Consider the following 14,169-nt stretch of genomic DNA (forward strand, 5'->3'; position numbering starts at 1 on the left):
GAGCAGGCCGATGCGCAGAAATGATGCGGCCGTCGACTAAATAAAAAAGAGCACCACGACAAATGATGATACACTAGACAATAAGCACTTTCTGGTAACGAAGTGATAAAAAAATCCTATCATCAAAGGTTAGAAGGGAAATCAAGAGATTCATCAATGGTGCGGGTTTAGTCATCGCAGGGAGCTCCCCCTCCTCCTCCTAGGTCGAAAGAGAAAAGAGAAGAGAGAGAAAAAAGGGTGTAACTGTAAGCAGACCAACATCCCGATAACTGGTATCGACCCCTAGCCTGTGCCATCGAAAAGCCCATTGTTGTTGTGTTTTCCGTCATCACGGCCCTTTTTTTCTCCTTCTTTTTCTCCCTCTCGCTCTCCTCCCCAAAAAGGAGGGGGGCGCCTTGGTGATGGTGATTCGATACCGAAACAGCGGGAATTGCGAGAAAGAGCGCGCGCCATCGCCAAAGTGGGGTGAGGGAAAAGGGTTCAAAAAATACTTACAGCTAGACGACGAGGCTTGCAGCTTCGTCAACGACAGAACCAACGCGAAGAAGGTTAAAAAAAGAGGGCGCAGGCGGGATCAGAAACGAGTCTAAACGCGCGATGACAGGCTCTCGTGGCAAGATGGCAGGGGCTTGGTTATGGGAACAAAAACACCGCCGAGATGCAGATGCCTTTCTGGCTGTTCGCTGTTTATTTAAATCGTGGTGGGTGCCTTCGAAAAGGGCTCGTCGCTGGGAATGATATTTGCACAGGTCCTTGATGGCTTCAGGCCAAAAAAGGGGGCGTCGAGGCGATTCGTGATCGTCGTCTCTTTTTTTCGCTCTCTCTCTCTCTCACTTTCGCTCTTGTATTAGGACGGAGCCAAAGGCAAAGCCCGTGTTCGTCGCGTCAGATAAGGCCCGTCAAACGGGTGGCTGATTCTGAATCGTCAGGTCGATGAAAAATAAATGATTGGGCGATGATGGTTAATCGCCGGTCGTCGTTGGAAACAGAGGTCGTCGTCAAAAGAGAGGTCTTTGACGGGGATCGCTTTTGGGGTGGTGGAAGGAAGAGAAGAGGTAGGCTTTTTTTCCCTCCCCCGGCGAAAAAAAGAAGGGAAGAGTGGGTTTTTTTTTGTGCTGGGGCGACGCTTGGCCGGCTCGCTCGCTGATGCCAGCAGGAAAAAATGGTGCTAAAAGCTCTGGGGGGCGTGTTGTATCACCTTGATATCGAATCGAGTACTACGTCTATTTGGCATGCAAGAGTCTGCATTGTGATATCACAGAAAAAATACATGCATAAACAGTCATGCAGGCTCTCCTCTTGCACCAATTCAACTTTTTTCTTTTTTTTTTCTCTTCTCTGTCATTGCCAGGAGTGAGTCAGCTCATGATGGAATGCAGCGCTCTCACATCGCTATCGGCCAGGGATAGGTAGCATCCAAAACTGCTTCGGTAGCGTCGTTGGCCAGGCTGGTTAGTGGCCCCCTCGCTGAACTTAGTTTTCCAGGTCTCCAGGCACTTTGCCCCAAGCCCAGGTTCCGGGTCCAGGGGGCCGCATCAGCCTTTTGGTGGCTTCGGACGAGGGTGGAAAAATAAGAAAGCGAAAAATTCTATTACAGCGCGGTTCAGCAGCCGCATTCGGGCGCTGCCCCTCCTGGAGCTGTGCAGCAGCAGCATCAAATGTCCCAATCCAGCTTAAGCGACGGAAGGGCACTCCAGCTGGCTGCCTGTGCCATGCACCATCTTTTTCTGTTTCTCATCAATGCTCCGTGCTCGCTGCATATGTAGGTACCGCCCGATGCTAAGCTTACGGCGTGCTATAACATACGGCGCACCATTTGCTGCAGACCAATTTTTCATCTTCTCTCCCTCCATCCCAAAGCCTCATCCCTTGTTTCTTCCAGCCTAGCTCCGGCGCCATGCCGCCCACCCATTGGCCCATCAGCACCAGCCTAGAGCCGGCCGGAATCCGCAGCCTGTGGGCTTCTCATCCCCCTTCCTTCGTATCGCATCGCATCGCATCGCATCGCATTGGAACTGGAGACGCTTCTGTCACGGGATTTGGACCAGGGCAGAGGGGGAAACTCCCCGGGTAAGAGTAAATAAAAATTACATATATATTCAGCTTATCTATCACGTATCTTCAAGTGTGTTGCAGTTACTGTCCACTTGGACATTCTCGCTCGCCCTGCTTTTGAGAAAAAAAATCCCCACGTCCGGCACCGGTGCCAGAAGAAAAAAACGCCACGCAAGACGGGTGTGTAGCCTCCGCAACCCGATATTCTTTCTCCTCCCCTCCCTTTGGAGCCGCCGAGACACGAAAAACCTGGATCGGAGGACGGCTTCCCACATCAGCCAATAGATACCCGCAAACCCGCTATCAGAAGCTATCAATATCTCATCGATTTTGTCAGTCCCCGCTATTCTGCCTTGTTCCTCTTTTCCCTCCCCCTCTTCTCCTGATTGACAAAATGCTCTCCGCCGTTGCTCAGAATAGCTGCGCGCTCTCTCTTTTTATCTGCCCTGTTCTGCCTGCTCATCTTTTACGGCTTCTACGGAGCTGCGGCGTAACGGATTCGTTGAATTAAGATTGCGAGTTTAATTCTATATCCACAGTGTCATAATAAACTTAACAAATGACAGTCAGCAGCGACAATGGAAAGTCGAGCACAGCCTAAACGTTAATTCCTAGCATCATCGTACTATCATCCAACGCGTAATTTTTACTCTAGACAGCTCCTCTCCTCTCAACCCCGCCACCCCGCAGCGCACAATTAGCATGGCATGTGTAGGTGCAGTACATGGCTTGTGACAAAACTTGGTAGCGACGCTTTCAGCCTCGCCTCACTTTTGCTCACCAAACACCCAACCAGCCAATCTGCACATTTTCCAAGTAGTTTCACGAGAGACAAGAAAAAATTATGCACATTTGAATCAATGCCATTTGAATACGTTAATCCTACACATGAATAAAATAGTAATCCCTATGTCCGCCCGATTATCATTGACCCAGGGGCATTAAAAAAACAAATCCATTCCCTGCTCATCAAGCAACGCCCTCTCTGCTCAGTTCCAGGCAGTCAACCTTTCGTCCTTCCAAAAAAAAGATTAAAAAAAGACATCGTTAAAAAGAAAACAAGCAAAGCAGACAGATGTGCCAGATTGCTAGGTGTATCAATAGAAGGGGAAAAAAAGAGATGAAAGAAAAAAAAAGAAAGAAAGAAACCAATGCTGTTATCCTTCCCGACGCCAAAGCCTTATATACCGATGCTTTCATGATAAAGCGCTCAGTTGGAGAAAATAAAAAAATCGGAAACGTAAAGGAGAGAATAAAAGTCTCCTAGCAAACTTCATGAAGAAGCAACATCCCTCCCCCAGTCCTCATCCTCGCCTAATCATTCGTCTCAAAGAGACCCTATCGTCTTCTAGTCGATGCTCTTCGCTTCCTTAGTCTACTCGCCTTGTTCTTAGCGCTGCTACCGCCTGAATTGTCCTTGGGCTCTTCTGCATCCATCACTGCCGCAGTCACTGTATCACCCATGTCAATGCCGAGGTCTTTAAAGTCTTCATCGTCGAGATCCGTCAGATCTTCGCTAAGCGTTCGCACCGCATCTCGACCAGCTGCCCAGTGTTCCTCGAGAATAGATGTGCCATGCGGCTCGAGCGCTCTCAGGTACCAAAGGACGCCCCCTTCTGAAAGAGGGTCTGCCGGTTCGTTGCCCAGGCTTCCATTAGATTGGGGCGGTGTCGGCAGCCCTTCTTGAGATGGCGCGGCCATGACAACGAAGCTGCCAGTACTGTTTGGAGGAGTTTCGGACGTAATAACCGAATTGACCCTTACAGTTTTGACAGCCATCTCTTGGGTTATGCCAAGGCCCACTGCGGGACGGTTGGTCATAATGCCAAGGCCAACCGTATTGACCTCGATACTATCACCCTCTTCCCTCCCTTCGTCGTCATTGTCCTCGTCCTCGTCCTCCTCTTCGTCATCGTCGTTCTCAGCAGTGTCCATGACGTCACCATCAGTAGAAGTAATGCCGCTCTCGCCAGCCAGAGGTTCGCTTTTGACAGTTGCGTGGGGCTCGGAAGATAGTTCGGGTGCATCAAGCATGATAGTATCCTCAGCCCCTTCGTCTGGAACACTGTGTGCCGTGCCATTGACTTGTCGCCCAATGTCGATGCTGGCATCTATGAGCGCTTCCAGCTCCTTTGAGAGACCTTCGGATGGCTTCGTAGAGATTTCTGATTCAACCTGCAGGGAAGTTTCCAGAAGCGGCTGCACTGCCTTGAGGATTCGCTTTCCAAGCTTGCGTCGCTCTCTTATATCTGCAAATTGTGCTGCCACAGTCGAGTTGTTGCTGTCCACTACCGGCGCCGCTTCCTCTTCCTCTTCTTCGTCCACGTCCCCTGATCCATGAGCAGATTCCAAGTTTTGGGGAAGAGTCAAAATCCCCTTGTTAATAATGTCGCCGAGGTCTTGTGCAAATCCCAAAACATTGACGTATACTCGTCTCTCAATGCTTGCCTGCAAGTCAGCCAGGCCGTCTGTGAAAATTCCCTTATCAAGCCTAATCAACGATAAACCGATTAGTACATCGTTGAGCATAATAAAAATATGTAAATGTAACACGAGACAACTTACGCAATGGCTTTCTCTACAACAGGCACCAAAAGCTTCGCTGTGGGGAAATAACACTCATCCACAAAGTCTTGTTCCAGCTCGGCGGCATCCAGCTTGAGCTGTTCGCGCTGTACAATCTCTTCAGCAAGTACCTTGAGCTGCTCTAGCTCGTGGATAACGCCTTGAGCAAATTCGATACGGCGAGCCAGCCTTGCCTTGCCACTGGGACCCATGGCAGCAAAGTTGCGTCTTGTCAATTCCATCGAAGAGAATGACTCCATCTGCAGCTGCAGACGCTTGAGAAGCGCGGCACCCCTACGTGCCTCTCGCTTCAGGGTCCAATATCGACAAGCCTCGCTGAGGTAGTCCTTGCGTTTTCTAAAGGGGAATCGCTGTATAGATGCTTCGACAATGTCAAAGACCACCTGAGGGATGATGGGAGCTCCTGATGGCAGCTTCCATAGGTTTTTGGGGGGCTGTCCTTTCTTCTTATCGCCCAAGATTGCAAGGTTCTTAGCTCCCGTCATCTGACTCTCATCTGGCGGATGATCCGTTATGGCGGTTCGGTGTTGCGCTGCAATGACATTCGCCATGGCTTGATTATCTGCCCAGATGCGACCACGCATGTTCCTCTTATAGAACTTCTTCGCGGCTCGTGTCGCCTGATGGACTTGATATTCTTGGGCATGGTCCGGTGGGCAGTGCTTATCGCAAAAGGCCTTGAGCACCATGCTGCCATCGAGAACAGCAAGAGTCCCTTGAACTGTCTTCATCTTGAGGAAGAGCCGAGCCCTCCTTGCACAAGTGACATGGAAAGCTTGGTAGCAATTCTTATTGCCACATTGAATGCAGGCGCCCATTCTTTGGCGGCAGATGTAGCAGGTCAGCTTCCATCTAGTCTTGGGGACCTTTTCGACATCCATGACAGGCTCCATGAACGTGTGATTTCCCAAAGAGACTTCAGGAATCCACATGGCACAAAGTAGATGGGCCCATTTAGACGAATTCGTTTGTTTAAAGGCGCCATCTGTATTGGGACAAAATATGCACGTCTAGGAGAAGGAGAAAATCGTCAGATTTGAAAATTCAAAATGCTTAGAGAGTGAGAGGATAAATAGCAAATTAGGGGCTCTTACTGGTATTCCACGACCGCATAGCTGGCATTTCCGACAGAGCCACTGACCCTCGGGAATAAACGGCACACCATAGCATTCCTGGTGTACCGCAAGGTTACAGCCGTCACAGAAGACGATGGCATTTGTGTTTTCGCAATCTCCATCATCGCATATCGCGCATTTGCTGTCCGGCTCTTCGCCGCCGTGAGGCTCGCCATTTACGGCCACGGCAGAGCTAGACCGCGGCCGATGTGTCTGGGGCGGTTTCGGGTTCGGTTTTGGTATTCTTCTCTCCAGAGCGTGCCACTCCTTTTCAATCTTGGTCATTGTAATTTCAAAGACCTCTCTGGTGATGGCTTCTAGCTCATTTTGTTTGCGTAGAGCATTATACTGCTCAAGCCACATATCATCCTGTTCATCCATGTCGTACTCAACACGACCAAGTCTTGACTGATGTACATGGTCGTCGCTTGCGGCTACTGCAAACTGATCAAACTCGTCGTCTGCATTGCCATCGGTAGCCTTGATAAGCGTTCGTTCGGATCGGATAAAGTTATCACTCTCTTGGTAGCCAACATTGCTCATGGCCTTGTCGACATATCTTGCCTGGCCAAAAGTCTTGCTTTCAAATAATTCGATGCGGTTGGTCTTTCTATATGAGGGTAGTTTTAAATCGAGTCGTTCCTTGGGTGTCTGGTTTTGTATGGGGAGTATCTTGGGGGTTCTGGGTGTAGAAGCAAATTCAAAAGGACGGATATTATAGAAGCTGACGACTTCTCGAGTGGATCGACGAGGGCGTCTTGATGGGGTGCCGGCAGCAGAGTCGTCTCCATCGGCTTCGGCACTTCGTGTTGCTTGGGGGTTCGGCGTATTGCCTGTCGAGGCGGGGTTGACAGATTTGGACGGGGTCATGGATTCTAGATGAGGTGTAGTAGGGGGTGGCGCATCCAGGGCTGGTGTGTTTGGCGCCTCCTGTGCGCTGACTCCGTCAACGTCGTCGGCGGCAAATATAGCAAACGGAAGCTCTATATCAAGGTTTGGATGAAACTCTTCCCAGCTGCGCTCTTCGCGAGGCTTGTAGTCCTCAGCTTGCTTTACAGACGCAGCCATGGCCGCGGCTGACCCCCATCGCATTTCGTCACTATCTTCGTTCGCAGCGGTCCTCGCTCGTGTGCTTCTCTCTCGGCGTGGAGGGAGGGGTGAACCCCCGTTGAGGGCAAGTCGAGCCGCACCAGATGTTCTCGATCGTGACCCGGCGTTGGATCGGGCTGTGTCAGGGGTAATGGCGTCTGCATCAAGATACCGTCCACCACCACCAGGCCCTCCTGGGACGTAGCGACGCCGCTTGGGAGGTGGTTCGGCAGCAGCAGCCGCAGCCGCGAGGGAGGCTTGTCTAGCCGCACGCGCAGCGTTGGTGGTCCCTGGCGGACGGCCTCTGCGCCGCCCCGTGGGCGTTCGACGAGGCGTAGGTGAAGTCGGAGCCATGGCGTCCGGCAGATAACGGCGTTTCCAGACAGCTCACGTCAGGGCGCAAAGCGGTTTGCAGGATCGACTATGGCGGAGGCAGGGCGGATGGGAGGCGAGTTTGCGGGATGGCGCGCACAGCGGGCTATCGATTTCGATGGCCGCCGAGCAGGAGAAGGCCCCGAGATGACAGCTGGAGCGCCACGGGTCATATGGCAAGGCAAACAGGCCCTCGTTGGCGAGCAGTCGATGGGCGATGGCAGCATCAGGGGACGACGTGACGTCGGCTGGCGGCTGTTGGGATCGGGGGCGAGCGAAAAACAGACAACGCGTGAAGGGCCGGCGCACGGACCACCAGGCCGTGGCGGGCAGTGGCTGCAGGTCGGAACAGGTTTAGTCAGAAAGTCATGCTTTTCTATTTTGGGCTAAGCGCGATGCCGGCTAAGCGAGTGCGTACCTGGAAAATAGGACTAGAGCGAGCCGATATTATATACGGTGGTACTGCTAAAGCCTACCTTGTTTCTCTTCAACCTTTTAACATAACCAACACACATAACAGTTGCCATAATATTGACTCCAGCACCAGCTCTTTTATTGTCACCTAGTGTATTGTGTATCTAGTGATATCAACTACTATAGCCTCGCCTCGCCCTTCTCAACTCATCGCAGCGCTGCATGAGAGCAAGCATGGAAAGCGGAGCCAGCAGTTGACCAATCTCCATCCAGGCGACATGTAGTATAAACTATACCTCATGCTACCACCGATCGTATCCATAGGGCTGGTGCGATCTCCGGATGGCCCCGTGAAAATCCAGAGGGGGCTTGTGTCGCAGCATGAAGGGGACATGAGACAGCATTGATATGCCATCTGCTTGTGAATTGCCAGTAAAAGACCAATGACTGAAACAGCGAGATGATGCTCAAAAGATTTCTAGAACGCATCGCGACCACCAGCACTCACTTATACATCACAGCATTTCCACTATTGTCCGCTTAACAACTTCGACCTCGTCCATTTATTTCACATCTCACCCCACACCCTCTCATTCAATCTGCCGCAAGCACTATAGCAAAAATATGCGGCAGATTAATCGGGCGTCCGGGGCCGAGGCGGATGGCTCCTCCCAGCGTTCACCAATCACGCCTCGCCCCGTCAGAGGCCCGTCTCGGCAGTTAATGCACGCAATAATGATGCGCCTCTGCGATCGATCCAAGGCACCGGCGAATTTAGATCGAGACAAGAGTCCATTCGTCCCATGTTCCCCGCTCCTCCATAAGCTTCCCCCCCGGCCTCACTTCTTGGGTTGGCGTCGCTTGCTCAGCCGCGTGGTCGAATCCAGTGCCTTCTGTTAAACGTGTGCATGTAGCCACTGCCTGTTACCGCAGTAATGATATGATATCAGCCTGTATCTACCGCACAATCCCCTCTTTTCAAATACAGGCTTGGAGATTCAGATTCACTTCAATTAATTGGATACGAAGAGCCACCTACTCAAGTATTTAATTAGCAGTTAACAGAACTTATCGGTCGCCGCAAGCATGCCGCCTGCTTCTACCACTCCAACTACCTACCAATGCGGATACCAATGTAATTCAATCAACTCTAGTCAAGACCTTACTCGTGTCCTAATGCAAGGCATTGATTACTCAACTCAAATTCAACAACTTTATGGTCGAGTTCAAAACTCCTCAACAACCAGCGGCACAATTGACCTAAACGAATTTGCTTAAATGAATTCATATGGTAATCATCATCACATGAATGGCCAGCGCGATGGCGAACAATGGCTGCTCCTTACTGACGCTCTCTGTAACTTTGCAAACGTGCTCGCTGGATCTCCTAGACCAGCACACCTACAGAAGTAGGCAATGCAGCGAGAAAAGCCCTTACGTGGCATTCCAGGATCATTCTCTATTGCATATTAGGTTAAGCTTTGCATACAGCCACGGCAAACAAGTGGATATATCTCAGGCACTAGATATGTACCTGTATGTGGTGTGTTGTGTTTAATCCTTAGTGTGCATTCAGAAAAGGCTTACGTACATGGTATTGCATCATACTGCCTGCAAGGTATTTTGCCTAAAGATTGGCTGACACATGTCAAGAGGGAAACCAACATATAGTCACAAAGACAGAGGCCGTGGTATTGCAACGTGGAAACTCGCATCTTTTATCATTCTTCCATCAACAGCTCATCAATCTATCTACTCGTATTCCTAGCTTATGATAAACCCATATCGACACCTGCGACGCTCAAGCATATCTTTCAAAGCAATAGAGTGCCGACCCAAAGCTGCAGGAGAGTGTGAGACACACACAAGCCTAGCCCCTCCTCGTCGTAACGCCGTTTCCAAGCTCTGAGCAGAAAGACAAGTTGCTCTTAGTTAAAGACAAAAGAAGAAAATCCATGCCAAAACAGAAAATTCATGCAACGTTCATACGTGATAAGCCACTTTTTTGAATCCTTCCCAGCCTCTGAACAATAAGATTTGAGACAACCATCCGAAAAAACCAGAATAAAATTTTCATTGGGAAAAAGCAAGAGCTTCAAATAAAACTCAAACAGTGACAGCAATCGTCGTTTCTTGCCGTGACGCCTCATCCGCTATGCTCCATATATAAAAGAGAGAGAGAAACAAAATACCAATCGAACCCTGCATTTGGAAAGAAGAAAAGAAGGAAGAGAAAATTGAATAAATAGACAGACGAAGCGAAGGGCAGCTCAGGTTGATTTGTTTGTGTTGTTTTGTTGTTTTCAAAGCGAGCTGCAAAGAAAAGCAAGAATGTAGGGTTGAAGAGGTAGAGTTGGGAGAAGAATCCTATATAATAGCGTAAAAAGGGTATTGGGGGTATCATTCAGAAATGGGTGTTGGCCTAGAATGCTAGGCTTAAAAAAAAACTCAGAACGCTCAACTAAGTTATCAAGAGTGGCCTCCATGAATGGCTTGCATAGGCGGTGCGTGGTGAGCGGGGGTATGAGCAGCCAGGAGCGCAGCAGTAGAGGAAGGGATATTTGGTGAGCCATAGACATTGTTGGTGTCCCAGCTCTCCTCGCTCAAGACGCTGAGGTAGCCATCGCCAACCTTGTCACGCAGAGCCTCTATTTTGCGACGATAAATTTCGCCATTGGAATCCCAGTCTTGCGGCTGGATACTGCCCGCACTAAAAGAAAAATCCGCATGAGCATTCTCTATGGAGAAGGGGCTGCTGCCATAATCGGGGGTTTTTGCATATGAGACAGGAGGCGAAGCCGGGGTGCTGGATGCGTGCGAAGCTCTGTAATTTCTATCCACAGAGTTGGCAACGACTGAAGGAGATTCGATCGGGAATCTCAGGCTTTGTACGTCGATTGGCGAAGGCTGTGGATTCTTGTCACTGGTTGAAAGATCGACGATACGTCGTTTTGTGTTTCTGCGACGCCGCGTTGAACTTGTGTTGGTTTCGCTGGCAACAGCCTTTGGAACCGGCCTCTCTTTGCGCAGGACAGAGGTCTCTCTGGCAGCACCGTAAACGACATTGGGCTTGCTTACATCGACACCTCGCACTTCAGTCACAATCGGCTTCACAACCGGGACCGACTCGGGAATCGGGACTCGGTCAGCAAGGATTCGCTTTTCAGAAGAGCTAGGACCGCTGCCGTCGATGACAATATCTTCGGTGTATCCCGGCGTCAGGCGAAACAAGTTGAAAATGGCCACACGATAATCTTTGTGCGTGCGGGTGAAGGGGTTGCCTTCGACCCAAATTTCACGAATCTCCGGAATTCCGGTCAAGCGTGCAAGCTCCTTGGGGTCTGTGAGCCGGTTATCTCTAAGGTCCAGCCTTTCCAAGGGATACAGCTTCTCGATCCCTGCAAGAGATTGGAGTCTATTGGCTCGCAGATTGAGAGCAGTAATGGCTGGCAGAGGGTTTCGGGTCAAGGAATGCAGAGAGTCAATCATGCAATGCGACAAGTTCAAGGCACGGAGAGCAGTAAGAGTGGAAAGACTATCCGGAATTTGGCTGAAGAGGTTGGATGACAAATCAAGGGAGAAGAGGGTATTGGATAGAGGGGCCAAGCTAGAGGCAGGAATCGAGGTCATGGGGTTATCCGCTAAGCTGAGATGCCTCAGAAAGCGCCATTTTGATGGGGGGAGACTGGTGGCTCCCAAAAGATTCCCAGAGCTGCCCCTGGAATGGTGGTGATACCAGGAATCGGACAGGCTAGAGTTGGAGCTCCCAGACCCAGAGCGCCTAATTCTCTGCTGGGATCTGATGTGGTGGTGACGAGAGCTGGACGGACGTGATGGAGAATGGCTTCTTGGTCGAGAGTCCTTATTGAGAGATTGCGGCAGGTCATCCGTAGACTGTCTCCGCAAGGTACGGGCAGAGCCATCGGATGTGTTACCATCCTCAATAGCAGCCTCGTTGGGGCCCATCGAGCCGACACGAAGCTCGCCAAGAGAGGCTCGAGGGTCGGGTGAGCCGGGCATTGAGCCAGGGACGGAGCTAGGGACGGACACCGACCGCGAAAACTCACGCCCTGACATGGGTGGGCTTTTTCGAGGGCTATGGCTCCCGTTCCAGCTTGGTATTGAAGGCGAAGACTGCGACTTGGATGTTCTGCGGCGTCTCTTATCCATGTCGTCCAAGACAATGTCAATCAAGATATCGGAGGGATCCTCAATCCCAGCATGCTTGACCGTAAGCGAGCGAAGCTGGTCGGCCATACGGTCCCAGCCAAAGAATTGACGAAAGTCGATATTGCTCACTTCCAGTGCTTGAACATTTTTGAAAATGTAGAGAGGAACCGCAGAGTCAAAGGGAAACTCTTCATAGCCCTTGATGAGGCGAGCACGCCAATCAGGGGCCAACCGAAGGCATGGGATCTTGGTGAAGGCGGAATACAAGTATTTCATGTCCGCCTCCAGGGCCGCCTTTTGACGTTCCGTCCGGGCGGCAGATATGCTAGCACCGATGCTAAAGCTTGTCCACAAGGCAGACATGCCAGACATGACGCTTCGAATGCTCGTGACGGAGTGTATTGAGCCAACATCTGAGCTATGGCTTCTAGACCGCTGGGTATTGCTGAGAAATGAGACATAATTTGCAGATGATGAGCTGTCGTGGAGGTCTTCTAAGCGAACTTTCATGGGGCCCACATTGATACCCAATTCTTCGAAACGAGAGAGGAGATAGAAGAGGTGGTGGGGAGTCAGGGCCAGCTTTGCTGACTTGACATTGTGAGAAGTGAAGTTGAGAGGTCCGAGAGATAGGGCAGCGGCCAACGAGCCGGTCGTAGACACAGCGGTCGAAGGACGCTCGGGAAACGTCGGAGACTGCGAAAGCGTGGCAGAACTCGTGCTTTGCGTGGCTCGATGACGCACCTCGCGGCGCTGGAATTGCAGAGCATTGGCAAGAGCCTTTTCGTGAGTGCGCACAAAGGCAGCAAGTTGCTATTATCCATGTTAGCATGCTTTATACGTTCTCCCCCATCAGCAGCGAAAATTGCAAGGGAAACGTATGTACCTTGATGAATAATCCTCCGTCTTCTGAATCCATTTCTGAAGTTTTCAGGATCATATAGACATGGAGGTTGAAGAACAGACTGTAGTTATATGTATATCGGCTTTAAAAGAACGGCAGAAGAGCGTCGTGAGCGCCTGATCCGGAGGAGTCTAACTCCGTAAAGTCCTCGCTGATCGACTCTCTTTCTCTCTCTTTCTCGAAAAAAACAAAAGAATGCCCTAGAGGTGCAACCTTAAGCCACACTATGTATCAATTCGTTAGCGATGAAGAAGCGAGAAAGAATGGCATTAACTAGTGCAGTAGAGTATGATGGAAGGAGGGGGAGAAGGGCGATTAAAGAAGAGTTATGCGTACATCCAGGATGTAACACCGGAGAGAGGGGGGCGGGATTCAACAGATGCCGAGACAGGAGACTTTCACAGAAGCACGAACAAACTATGGCATCTGCTGATGAAGCAACGGCGGAAAAGGCGATTGCCTTATCAGCACGCCTGTTTCCTCTCCAAAGTCATGAACGCAGAGAGGCCTCACTGGCATCCAGCCGTCACAGAGGACAGAAAAAGGACGAAGCACCCGAAGGAAGACACCAACCAGGGCATGCAAGAAGTGGTTATCGCCAGGGTTACTGCTAACTGGCTGCAACGAAACACACGAGATGACAGCCAAGACGGTGCCAAGAGGGAAGTCGTACGCGAAAGGCAAAAGAAGAAGAAAACGAGGTTTGTACGAGGCAGGTGGTGGTGGTTGGACAGTAGGCAGCGTTTTTGGCCTGAGGAGTTGTTTGAGGGAGAGGGTCATTGGGAGGTGTGGTGACTCCCTCGCTCTTCGGCGGCGGCAGAGGCAAAATAGGCAGAGGCAAACATGATCGAGCAGAGCAAGGCAGAGAGAAGCAATAACAGATAGTCTAGCAGGGCAAAAAAGCCAGCATTTCGTGACTCACCTTGGTACTAGAAGAGACGGCGAATTGGGTGACGCCTCGCAACGGCAACAAGAAGAATAAAATACAAGCGACGAGACTCGGCGGCAGGTCGGAGAAGAGAAGGAAACACAAAGGCCGGTCGTCGTGGAAGGGCGAAGCCGAATCTGCCGGCAGATACGCAGGCTTCGAGATGGCGCGAGGCTTTCAGCGTCTGCTTCTGCTCTTGACTTGGCCTCGCGGACAAGACCTGGCGTTGCCTGTTGCAAATGCAAAGCCTTGCGCGGTTGAGCAGACGAAGGGAAAAGGGTCCAGAGGCAGAGATGGAGGGGTCTTGGGATCTGGAGGTCTCTGCTATAATAACAAAAGCGCCTGCCACAGCGCAGCGCAGCGGCCGGTGGGCCTAGCGACAGGGCCCTTCAGAGGCCTGCTGATTGGGGAGGGTCACAGGTCATCTTGCGGGTTAGCTGGGGGGTGGGCCACCAAGTACCCGTTACTTTGGCCCGCCATTGGGAGCTACCAAGCGTTCTAAGGCCAAGTTGCCGCGCTCACGGTTCAGTGCGCTG

General features: G+C 51.0%; 2 protein-coding genes across 2 annotated transcripts; both read right to left on the reverse strand.

Annotated features, from left to right (window-relative positions):
* Positions 1-3,357: 3,357 nt before the first annotated feature.
* On the reverse strand, positions 3,358-7,470 carry GGI43DRAFT_157241 (PHD-zinc-finger like domain-containing protein). Its single transcript, XM_083199507.1, has 3 exons — positions 5,736-7,470; positions 4,621-5,651; positions 3,358-4,546 (listed from the first exon to the last, which is right to left on the reverse strand). The coding sequence occupies exons 1-3, from the start codon at positions 7,197-7,199 to the stop codon at positions 3,394-3,396; spliced, it is 3,648 nt and encodes a 1,215-aa protein (XP_083065131.1). The 5' UTR covers positions 7,200-7,470; the 3' UTR covers positions 3,358-3,393.
* A 2,470-nt stretch (positions 7,471-9,940) lies between these two features.
* GGI43DRAFT_157262 (leucine-rich repeat domain-containing protein) lies at positions 9,941-12,919 on the reverse strand. The gene is made up of 2 exons (XM_083199508.1): positions 12,688-12,919; positions 9,941-12,614 (listed from the first exon to the last, which is right to left on the reverse strand). Exons 1-2 carry the CDS (start codon positions 12,739-12,741, stop codon positions 10,101-10,103), a joined length of 2,568 nt encoding a protein of 855 aa, XP_083065132.1. The 5' UTR covers positions 12,742-12,919; the 3' UTR covers positions 9,941-10,100.
* Between the last annotated feature and the right edge of the window lie 1,250 nt (positions 12,920-14,169).

This window comes from Trichoderma evansii, assembly GCF_050947405.1.
Source record: "Trichoderma evansii strain SZMC 28006 chromosome Unknown GGI43scaffold_2, whole genome shotgun sequence".
NCBI classification, from domain to species: domain Eukaryota; kingdom Fungi; phylum Ascomycota; class Sordariomycetes; order Hypocreales; family Hypocreaceae; genus Trichoderma; species Trichoderma evansii.